Source organism: Prionailurus bengalensis, chromosome E1 (assembly GCF_016509475.1).
Source record: "Prionailurus bengalensis isolate Pbe53 chromosome E1, Fcat_Pben_1.1_paternal_pri, whole genome shotgun sequence".
NCBI lineage: Eukaryota > Metazoa > Chordata > Mammalia > Carnivora > Felidae > Prionailurus > Prionailurus bengalensis.
The window spans coordinates 15,842,239-15,854,552 of NC_057347.1; the positions used below are offsets into that span (position 1 = coordinate 15,842,239).

Below are 12,314 nucleotides of genomic sequence, written 5' to 3' on the forward strand. Positions count from 1 at the left end.
CTAGTCAGCCTACCAATGGGGCTCACCTGGAGTCCCTCCAAGACCTTCTAGTCACAGCCCCAGAACTGAGGCTGAGGAACACTCGCACTGGCTGGTTGCACCCATCTCCCACTGTACAATGACAATAAGATGGTCACATCTCCTTTAAGTAATACACAGAATTACCTTTGGAGTAAAGATTTGAATCCTAAAAGCAAGAAGGTGTATGTATTTATTTATTTATTTATTCATTCATTCATTTTTAAGTGTTTATTTTTAAGAGAGAGAGACAGACAGTGAGCAGGAGAGGGGCAGAGAGAGAGGGAGACACAGAGTCCGAAGCAGGTTCCAGGCTCTGAGCTGTCAACAGAGGCCAACGTGGGGCTTGAACCCATGAACCACGAGAACATGATCCGAGCTACAGTCGGACGCTTAACCAACTGAGCTGCCCAGGCGCCGCAGGACTGGGTCCATTTTTACTCAAGATTGTATCCCCCATGTCTGGAAGAACACAACATCTGGAAGAATACAGCCCTCAGTAAACAGTGGTTGAAGGAACGAATAAATGAATTGAGAGACCTGAAGTTTTACTTATCCTCACAAAGTGGCAATTTAATGCTCTGCTCAGTACCACTGGCCAAAGGTCATTCCTGATACTCATCTCAACAGATACTGCTCCTACGTCTAGGCACTCATGTTGTAAGTCTCTGTGCAAACACAGTGCTGGAAGGAAAAAGCTTTGGCATCTTCTTTTAAGTTATTCAACTTGGTCCCTTCACTTCTGGACTAGTAAACAATGTTATTATCACTCAGCTTTTGTTTGGAAAGGGAGCTCCTTTCATCTTTTCTTATTAATAGGAGACATGAGCCTCCATGGGATGCCTGGCTGGCTCGGTTGAGTGTCCGACTTTTTTTTTTGAGCATCCAAGTTTTGATTTCAGCTCAGATTATGATTACATGGTCATGGGATGGAGCCCCATGTTGGGCTCCACACTGATAGCTTGGAGCCTGCTTGGGATTCTCTCTCCTCTCTCTGCCTCTCCCCAGCTTGTTAACGTGTCCTCTCTCTCTAAAAATAAAAATAAATACCCAAAGTGGGATCCCTGGGCCACCAGCATCAGTGTCACTTGGGGGCTTGCTAGAAATGCAGACTATCAGCCCCACCCCACCCAGACCCAGGAAATCTGAGTCTGTATTTTCACAAGGTCCCTAGAGGACTCTTAGGCACATATGAAATGCAGAAGCACTGATTTGAAATTAAATTTTAATTATTTGGAAACTTTAGCTCCCAACAGAGCCATATGCTTTCTCTAAATGGTGAAGAAAAAGCTTAAAAAGAACCTGATGAGTTCTCCTTAGCTGTGGAATTTGTGGCTAAATTTTGTCTTTTTTTTTTTTTTTTTTCTTTCTTCACTCCCTATAACACAAGTAGCACTGAGATCTCAGATGTTAGCTGTGTCTGTCTAGGGCTAACCAGGATCTGGTAGTACTGCTACAAAGGAAATGAGTTTAATTCTTCTTTTAAAATTGAGATGTAATTGACATATAAGAATGTATTTAATTCTTAACAGGCCAACTAAGTGCTTTACCAAGAGAAAACCGGGCTGGATGAAGGCTGGGAAGGAGGTTTCACATAACAGAGAATAAAAACACAATTCGTCTCACTTAATAATCATTATTTCTGAAAAATGCCATGATTAGTATTTCAAGTCCCAGTTTTCAACACTCTCAGGACATTGGTTTTCTCACCAAGAAGGCACCAGCCACTCAGCCCTCACTCTTGTGCTTCAGTAACCAGTAACCACTTCATGGTTACAAAGAATCCCTGCCAGCAATTCTTTGTGGCAGGGATTTATCATGCCCATTTTGCAGATGAGGAAACTGAGGCTTAGAGAGTCTGACTGATGGAACCAAAGGTCACTCTTAGGTCTGTTTGACAGAACCCTCAGGATTCTGGCCAAGTCATTTGGGAGTGTGTGCTCCATAGCCCAAGGGCATGAGAACCCACCAGGTCAGGTGGTGAGAAGTAGCTGTTTCACCTGGTCTGATCCTTTTTTTTTTTTTTAATGCCTTTAATGAGGTGTAATTTACATACTGCAGCATTCACAGCATGTCATTTTTGAGACGGTAAGGAACATGAACATGTAATGGAAATAAAGATGTCCTTTTCCCTCTAAAAGAAAAGCCAAAGAGGTGGTGAGCCCAGATGAGCGGGTCTCCAGGGATCCCCAGGGAGTCGGGAACGCCTACCTTGGATTCCATACAGCCGGTTGAGGCGTGACCGCCGGGCCTCATCGGTGTAGGGGACAGCGAGCCAGGGCATCTCACTGAAGTACTGTTTGAATGAGTCCTCTGACCTACAGAGACACACATGGAAACAAGGCTCTGTTACCTCTGAAAGTGCCACCGCAGGGTCCTCCCCACCTTCCACCAAGTTACACCCAGGGCTCTGCAGATGCCAGCGCCTCTGAACATCACGCTCCTCAGACACCAGGCTACAGGGGGGCATTATTCTACCCCTTCTGGTTACTGCGCAGCAACAGCCTCCACACGACAGGCGGATGGGAACTGAACCACCAGGCCATTTCAAGTAGCCTGTTCCTGTGGATCCTACCAGTTGAACTCATGCCCAAGTTTCTGTTTCCAACACGGGCAGGTGGTAGTTTTATAAGAAGCCTAGAAGTACAGCAACATTGCAGTCCCCGTGATACTTCTAAATTGTGCATATAACAGTCTTGTGTACAGGAGCACACTTTTAACTGAGCATAAACCTAGGATTCCATGTATAAACAACTCTAGGAATGACAGATCTATCCAAAGTGATAAAAAGCAGATCAGGGGTTCCCTGGGGCTTGAGTTTGGGGGTGAGAACTGACCAAGAAGGGGCACAAGGGCACCTTGTGAATGACAGAAATGTTCTATACTTCACTGTGACAATTACAGGGGTACATACATGGGTCAATATTCACTGAATTGTATGTCCAAAATGTATGCATTTTATTGTATGTAAATTACACTTCAATAAAGTTGATATTTTTTAAAGCTTTAAAAAAAATGATGACTGTGGCACCTGGGTGGCCCAGTGGGTTAAGTGTCTGACTTCGGCTCAGATCATGATCTCATGACTAGTGAGTTTGAGCCCCATATCAGGCTCTGTGCTGACAGCTCAGAGGCTGGAGCCTGCTTTGGATTCTGCATCTTCCTCTCTCTGCCCTTCCTGTGCTCTCTCTCAAAAATAAATAAACGTTAAAAAATTTTAAAAAAATAAAATAAAAGAGTGATGATTGCTTATCCCCAGTTACATGCAGAGATGGGGAGCTGGGAGTACCAGGGCTGGACCATGGGCCAATACACCAAGCATGGCACAGTGCAGATATCAAAGATACAAAATGCTGGGGCGCCTGGGTGGCTCAGATGGTTAAGCGTCTGACTGTTGATTTAGGCTCAGGTCATGATCTCACAGTTCATGGGATCGAGTCCCGCATTTGGCTCTGCACTGGCGGTGCGGAGCAGGCTTGGGATTCTGTCTCTCTCTCTCTCTCTCTCTCTGCTCCTCCTGTGAGCTCTGTCTCTCTCAAAATAAATAAATAAACTAAAAAAAATTTTTTTTAGAAGATACAAAATGCCCTCAGTGTGTTGGCATCTCAGAGATCCTTCTGTGAACAGGAACTTGAGAAGCAGAAGCATCTGGTGGCTCGGTCTGAACCAGAGTTGGAGTTTTGTGATGAAGGAAGGTCACTGATGGATAAAACCAGCAAGGGGGCCTGTAGCAGAGGAAGCTGAGGCTAAAAGGACCAGACGTACTCCAGGACGAATGTCTGCCCTTCTGGTTTTTAGGACAGCCCCCAGGCGAAGCACGAGGCCTAAGCGGAAAAAAATTATAGCACAGCCATCCCAGATAGGTGTCACATTCCATTAGCCTCCAGTTCTTTTCTTTCCATCCCTCCCCCACCACACCCTTTCATCACAATCCATAAAGCTGAACGAATCAGAAAATTGCATCCTAACCTCAAATGACCTAGGCCGGAAGTGGGACGTGCCCCAATATTTACAGCAAGAACAGGTTTTTCTCAGCTCCCCTTCAAACAATTGCACGAGAAAATCTAAAAGGCATCTGTCTGCCAATCATCCCAGATACACCTTCCCCAGTTCCCATCTCCACACTCTACACTTAGCAGGCGAGAAGCGTAAGGCAAAAGAAATGCATATTAACCACCTTTGGGGAAGGGAACCACACGGCCGCTTTCCCCAGCATGCGTTACCTGTCCGCACTAACAAAGATGATCTCAAATTTCTGGCCTGCCTCCTTGATCTTCCGGTAGGATTCCACCAGGACCCGGGTGAGGCTTCGGCAGGGTGGACACTAAAAGAGGAGAGTGAGATCCTACGGTTTGACCCTGTACCTTCGTCTTCTCCTGCCTGCAGAGGCCAGGTAAGCAAGACCCAAGTAGGACTGGGATAGCAAGACCCAGCTTATTAAAGAGGCAGAAACAAACGTGCCCCTTGTAATGGTGAGCATTCAGGATAGGCTCTTCTCACCTCCATGGCGTGCCAGCAGGCAGCAGTTTAAATGAACCCCCTTGGAGACCAGTAGAAGCCTCATCAGAATGGGTGAGGAAGACTACCCTTTCAGACCAGTCAAAAGAAGAATTTTCTTGCTGCTATTATCATTCAAAATAATAAGCGCTCGTGGCATGCAAGCCATGCATCAGGTGCAGGAGGAAGTAAGAACACCAGGAAGTGATACCCAAGCAGTAACACCCCTAGAAGCCAACCCCAACTGGTCTTAGTGGCAACATCGCTGCTTCCTTCCGTCTGGACTAAGGAGGGCCTGAACACTCACCCAGTGTGCGGAGAAATAGACTCCCACGTGAGACCCCTCCAGGCTGCTGCTTTCCAGGGACTGTCCGTTATTTCTAAGCAAGGGCCCCGCAATGACTTCCCTGAAGGGCTTAGGTCCCCAAGGGAATTCCAAACCTGAAACAGGCAACAGGTGGTAAGAACGTTAAGATTCTTCCTTGAGACTTCTGACCCAAGAGTCGTCACAGCAGCAGGGCATGACAGCTTTATCATCAAATAGTATTTGTTAACACACGCATAGGATCTGGAGCTAAAACCCAGGAATGAAGGCAGAACCTTATCCACGGCACAGCCCCACCTACCTTCAAGACAATGGTTCCCGAACCTGGGTGATCATAGGACCCAGCTCCTGGGGGGCTTTTGAAAAGTACAGAAGCCCAGGTCATGCTCTGACTCTTGGGATCCGGGGCCAAGGCTGAAGATCTATGTCCAAAATAAAGCAAAACCAACTCCCCAGGGAAGTCTGATGATGGGCCAGGATGGGGAATCACTGCCTCATGTATTAACCATGAGTTTCTTCAAGTCCAACCCCGGAAACTCAGTGGCTCTCCATTCTGACGGCATTTCAGAATCAGCTGGGGAATTTTAAAATATGATGCTCCTGGGACCCACCCCCAGAGATTCTGATTCAGTCAGTCTGGGTTGGGGCCCAGGGAACCAAGTGAGAATTAAATCCAGTAAAAGGAAAGAGTAACACTCACTCAACCCAGATGTTCTCCATTCTGATGACACTTAAGCCCCAGGCAGGAAGAGCAACAGAACAGCGTTTGCTCACAGGGTGGTCTGTGGACCACCACCTCAAAAATCGCCTGGGGTTGGGGGAGAGGGGAATGGGAGACACGCAGACTGACTAAACGTGCAGATGGCCAAGCCCGCCCTGAAACAAATGGTCCCAAATATCTCTGGGGATGGAGCTGGGAAATCTGCATTTTTAACAAGATCAGAGTAGAGAGAGAGTGTGAGTGAGTGAGTGAGTGAGTGAGTGTGTGTGTGTGTGTGTGATCTGCGAAGGTGAAAACTTGGTTCTACCATGCCTTGGGTTTTACTGAGGGCAATTCTTTGAAGCAGGTGAAATTTTTATTTGGAAAACCTGTGACCAGGGTTGAATCCCCTAACTGATAGTGAGGAAGGGAAGACCTTAGGATGCTTTTAAGACTCCAGTGCCAGTGGGACAGAAACAGACCTTGGACAGCCAGTGAGCAGGGTGATTAGGGCAGCCTGCACCGGGTACATCACCAAGGCCAAGGCTGCAGGACTTGGGCAGCACCAAGAAATGAAGTCAGTCACCCCTGAGGCCAGGAGAGCAACATCAAGACTATGACTCTGCTAGGGTAATATTTTAAAGAGGAAAAAATCTCACAACTGCTTAGTTTGCCTCTAATTGTTAAAGTGACGGCTGCCGTGGAAACAGCACCGGAAGTCCATCTCCAGGCTCTCGTTGCTTCTCAACGACCTCCTCAGCCCTCAGAACTGAACTTCCTTTTTCAGATTCCATCTCCTTTGGCCCATGAATGAAAGCCCCCAAGAGGGACATTCTGATCTCTTTAAAAACGTTAACCATGACTTAGAGAATACTATAATTTCATCAACTTCATCACGACAATATCCTCTAGCTAAACAAACGCCCTCAGATATATTTCATTTGTATGTTCTCTACCAGTACGGATGGTCAGGGTAGGGGGACAGAACGGGGAGTACGGGATGGACACACCAAGGTCCTACCTTCTGGGTCATCACGGATCACCAGCAGCCCATTCCTGCACACGACCTTCCCGGTGGTGGCATCTAGGAATATTAGTGATGGAATGTTGGAAATTCGGTATTTGTTCCAAAGTTTAAGCTGTAAGAAGCAAAGTGAAAAAGGTGGTTAAGTCCAAACCAGATCAATCGAAGCATCCTTTTGAGCCCCATCAGGCCTGAGGGGCGAAAGAACTGGAAAACACTGCTGTACAGGGAAATGAATAAGTGAAGCTACAATCATTGGCCTCTGTGGTCTGTGACAGGGGAGGGGAGTCTGAGTCCCATCCAGGCTCAAGCTGTGACAGAGGCCAACAGAAGACCACACCTGTTCTAAGACAGCTCTTCTCCCCCACCTCTCCCACGGGCACTTCCTCTAAAAGGCATAAAGATGAAGGGTGCCTAGCTGGGCTCACTTGATTAAGTGTCTGACTCTTGATTTCGGCTCAGGTCATGATCTCATGTTTCGTGAGTTCGAGCCCTGCATTGGGCTCTGCACTGACAGTGCGGAGGCTGCTTGGCATTCTCTCTCTCTCCCTGTCTCTCTGCCCCTCCCCTGCTCTCTCTCTCAAAATAAATAAACTTTAAAGAAAAGCATAAAGACGAAGATGAATTAGGAAATGAACTACATGTGCACCCCCAATACCAGGTGGTTAAGGCAGGAAGGGAGGCTTTTTGTTGGTGTCTCTGAACCTCAACAGCAGGGAGGTGCTCCCCTGCTTCCCGGCTCTGCTGTGGCACCTGAGCTCCAAGGGAGAGGGGACAAGGGTATCCCAACAGAAGACCAAGTAGCCAGAATCCGGCGCTCTTCCCACCACATCGGTTCCTGCACTTGGGAGTATGGGCAGTCGCTGTGTGTGTCATTCACCCACAAACACTAGGGAAGCAACATCCTGAGCCGGCTCCAATTCTTAGTACTCAGTGCCACTCAAAACAACCCACAATCTACTGGCAGGTTCGATGTTGCCTCAGCCAACTGTCAGAGGACCAGGGTCTAGGAGGGGTGAGGCTGAGAAAGCACGAATGCAACAGCCCGGGACAGGAAGCTGAGGATGTGCAGACTCCTTTATCGGCTCCCGGCCATCAGAGTGACCGCCATTCGGGGGGGGGGGGGGGGTCCACTGGTGCTCTGGAACTTAACTGCCAAGCCCAGAAAGCAACATAATTAAACAAAATGTCCAGCTACCAACGGGAAATGGCAGAATGGCCCAAATGTCTAACTACCAGCGGGAAATGGAAGAATGGCCCACTGCTGATTCAGCTGCAGCCTCCCTTCCGGGGGCCTGGGGCCCACACAGGAGGGCTGGCCGCCTGGGCATTGGCAGAATGGGGCGCGGATGTGTCAAGGGGAAGCAGGCACCAGAAGTCCAGCTGCACAGAGCAGATTATTATTGTTTTTAATTCAATCTCAAGCAGCGAAGGAGTCGGGTGGGGTATCTGCTACAAAATGTTAGGCTTCCCCTGTCTGTGGAGACCTGGGTCTTGGCAGGAAAGGTCGTGGGACCCCACCTTGAACTGGGTGGGCCCTGCCTTTCCAGTGGGCTCCCAAACCAGCCCTTCTAACAGGAGCGACTCTGCACATACAGTCGGCAGTGACCAGTACTACATCATTCCAGAGAAACCTGATACAGGCTTCAGATCAAACATTTTTAGGAGAAAAGGCTCAACAGCAGAACAAGACCATCCTGCTGCTGGGATTAGCTTCCTAAGTCTGCAAGTACAAGGATCCAGCCAGGTTAATAATTTTAAAGGGGGGCAGGAAGGAAGATGAAGGGATTTATCTGATTTAAAAAGTAATTATGGGGGGGGGGGGAGTAATTATTGGAAAAAATGAGAAACACAGCAAACTGTAAAAACTGAGATAAAAATCACCCATGACTCACCACTTAAAAAGCTTGGGCAACTTTATATTTCTACCAGTGGCAAACGAGAGCCCATTCCTCAGTATTCTTACCAATATTACTTAAAAAAATTTTTTTTTTTCCTCAATGTTTATTTTTGAGAGACAGAGACACACAGAATCTGGAACAGGCTCCAGGCTCTTATCAGCACAGAGCCCGACACGGGGCTCGAACCCACGAACCGTGAGATCATGACCCAGGTCAAAGTGGGACGCTTAACCAACTGAGCCACCCAGGCACCCTCCTGGGGTACATATTTTGGCGAGTAGTCAGGGAAGGCATCTTTGAAGAAATGGCATTTGAGCACAGATCCCGGATATGAGATGGGGCGAGTCACGTGCTCATGGGGGGAGGCCACCTGAGGCCCAGGGCACCTGTTAGAGGCTGGGAGGCAGATCAGAAAGAAGGCTGGGGTAGACACAGTCAGATAGAGTGGGGGAGAGGGGCCACGAGGTCAGAAGGGCGCTCTTGGCAGATCTTTAAGGCCCTGTAGACTAGTAAAAATGATGGAATTTTATTCTAAGTGTAACAGGAAACTACAGAGCATTAGCAGGGGAGTGGTATGATTTGATTTACAGTTTAAAAGGTCACTTTGGCAGCCCTGAGGGAACAGACTGTAGGGGAAGACAAGGAGAAGGCAGGATCTGGAGAGGCCAGTGCAAACAGCCCAGGCAGAAGTTGAGAGCAGTGGGGAGGACCTGGGTTATAGCAGCAGAGAGTGAGGACATGATGTAGTCTTAAGACAGTCAATAGAGTAGGTTGACAGACTGAATATGCGGAAGGGATAAGGGAAAGAAAAAGATGAAGGATGTACTATGGTTTTGGAGTTTGAGCAAAAGTGTGTCAAGGGGTCCTATGAACCAAGATGAGGAAAAATGGAGGCAAAAGTTTGGGAGGGAAAGATGGAGATAAGAGAGGCCAATCTGAGATGCCCATTAGATGTGCAAGGGGAGATTTCAAGGAGGCACCTGGACTTACAAGTCTAGGCTCTGGGGAGCTGGGGGGCATGAGCTATAAATCAGGGATTGTCGCTGCCTGGATGCTGTGAGGGGTCATGAGCCTCCATGAGGTTATCCAAGGGGAGGACAGGCTACAGAGGAAAAGGCACCCCAGAGCAGAGCCAGGGACCACCCACAAAAGACTGAGAAGGAGTGACACATGACATAGAAGGAAAACGGGGAGACTCCGGTGTCCCAAAAGGCAGGTGGCAAAAGTGTTTTAGGGAGAGAGTACACTATTATGTCAAATGCTGCTGACACGTTGAGTAAGATGAGGGCAGAGAACTGACCAGCGATGTGGCAGCTAAGTTTATTCACGACCTTGACAGGTCAAGGAGGAGTCAGTAAAGTGAGGACAAAAGAGTGAGTGGAAGAGGGAGGCAATGGGGTGCAGCTCTGTCCGGCACACACACCTAGAGGGGGCCTGGGACCAGACAAACTCGAGTCGGCTTCCCACACGAAACACCAAGCGGGAACAATAAAAACAGGAAAGGCTATCAAGAGAAAAAGAAAATGGCAGATAAGGGGCTAAGGTAGTGACTACAGATAACTTTAAGAGTTTTGCTGGAAAGGGAGGAGAGAATAGGACTGTAGCTGGAGAAACACATGATGAGGTCAGAGAGAGGATATTTTAAAGATGAAGTCAGGGGGCAGTATTTTAAAGATGGGAGATGCTTTAGTATATGCTGCTGGGGATAATCCAGAAGAGGAAAATATTGATGAGAAGGAAAAATGCAAGAACAGAGTCCTTGAATAGGCCAGAGGGTGGGGTCAAGGTCGCAGACAGAAAGATGGAGTTGTAAAACCTGACTAATTTTTAAATGTACACTCTTACTTCAAAGCACGTTTTTAGCCTGAATAGAAAGCCATGCTATTTGCAAATAAACATAACTTCACCTTCTTTTTCAACAATTACATCGTTTATTTCCTTTTCTTAAAGAACTATATTGGCAGGAATTTTCCAGGACAATAGTAAGTAGCAATCATCTTTAACTTCCACCTGATCATAATGGGTATACCTTTTACTATTATATATAAGACTAGCCATTGGTATGAGATGGATACTCTTTTTTTTTTTTTACATTTATTTATTTTTGAAAGACAGAGCATAAGCAGGGGAGGAGCAGAGAGAGAGGGAAACACAGAATCTGAAGCAGGCTCCAGGCTCCGAGCTGTCAGCACAGAGCCTGATGCGGGGCTCAAACCCACAAACTGTGAGATCATGACCTGAGCCAAAGTTGGACGCTTAACCCACTGAGCCACCCAGGTGCCCCGTGAGACGGATACTCTTGAACATGTTAAACAAAATAGTCTTGAATGTTATTCAGCCTTAAAAGGAAGGAAATTCTGGGCCACCTGGGTGGCTCAGTGGGTTAAGCATCCACCTCTTGATTTCTGCTCAGGTAACGGTGTCTCAGTTTGGGAGTCTGAGCCCTTTGTCAGGTTCTGTGCCGACAGTGGGGAACCTGCTTAGGATTCTCTCTCTGTCTCTCTCTTCCCACCCTTCTCTGCCCTCCCACGTGTTCTCTCTCTCCCTCTCTCAAAATAAATCAATAAACCTAAAAACAATCTTAAAAAAAATTTTTTTTAAATGTTTTATTCAGTTTTGACTGAGAGAGACAGAGCATGAGCAGGGGAGGGGCAGAGAGAGAGGGAGACACAGAATCTGAAACAGGCTCCAGGCTCTGAGCGGTCAGCACAGAGCCTGATGCGGGACTCAAACTCACAGACCGCAAGATCATGACTGAGCCGAAGTCGGACACTCAACCAACTGAGCCACCCAGGCGCCCCAAACCTAAAAACAATCTTAAAAAAATAAATAAATAAAAGTGGAATTAAAGAAAAAATGGAAGGAAATTCTGACACATGCTACTACGTGTATGAACCTTGGGGACACTGTGCTAAATGAAAGAAGCCAGTCACAAAAATACAAATTCCGTGTGTTTCCATTCCTATGAGGTACCTAGAGTAGTCAAAGTCATAAAGACAGAAATTGTAATGGTGGTTGCTACCACCATTGGGGTTGGGTGGACGGTGGAGATGGAAGAAAGCTGGTATTACTGTTTAACGGGTATAGAGGCTCAGTTTTACAAGATCAAAAGAGTTACAGGGATGGGTGGCCATGAAGGGCTGCATGTCAGTGAGAATGAATTAAAAATGGTTAAGATGGTGAATTTTACGTTATCTGTATTTTACCACAATTAAAAATATATAGGCTTGTGTGAACTTTTTGACCTAAAAGTTTTATCAGGAATGGATGGTTACTTTATGGGTTTTTTTTTTAATTTTTAAGTTTATTTTTTATTTGGAGAGAGGGAGAGAGCACAAGCAGGGTAGAGGCAGAGAAAGAATCCCAAGCAATCTCTGTGCTGTCACTACAGAGCCTGATATGGGGCTTGAACGCACAAACCATTATTAGATCATGATCTGAGCCGAAACCAAGAGCCAGACGGTTAACCAACTGAGCCACCCAGGCGCCTCTATGGTTACTCTTTTGATCTGTTGCAGTATATTTCATTAGTAGCCTTTAACTCCAAGGTTAAGCCATCCTTGCCTTCCTAGGAGAAATCTTCCCTGGTCACATGTATTGTTAAGGGATCACTACTATCATATCTACTCTGGGGCTTGGGGCTCCCACAGACAAATGGCATCTGGTAACAAGACTTTATTTACAGGTCACTAGACTTGTCCCTAAAGTAGCTTGCAATCTGTGGGCCTTAAACATAAAAATGGAGGGTTCAACGTGATTATAATAGAGTGGTTTGCATGTGGGCACCTACATGTACTTGAAATGTAAGCACGTGATTGACTTTTGGCTATATATTTTTAAGGAAGGGTG

The 12,314-nt window shown here is 46.9% G+C and overlaps 1 protein-coding gene across 1 annotated transcript in view; it reads right to left on the minus strand.

Moving 5' to 3' along the window:
- Nucleotides 1–12,314, minus strand: part of NXN (nucleoredoxin) — a 159,437-nt gene that overhangs the window by 23,458 nt on the left and 123,665 nt on the right. The window contains exons 2-5 of the mRNA XM_043585517.1: nt 6,562–6,679; nt 4,823–4,956; nt 4,242–4,342; nt 2,230–2,336 (exon numbers count right to left, since the gene is read on the minus strand). Of these exons, the coding sequence (XP_043441452.1) occupies nt 2,230–2,336; nt 4,242–4,342; nt 4,823–4,956; nt 6,562–6,679 (460 nt within the window). The remainder of the gene's footprint in view (nt 1–2,229; nt 2,337–4,241; nt 4,343–4,822; nt 4,957–6,561; nt 6,680–12,314) is intronic.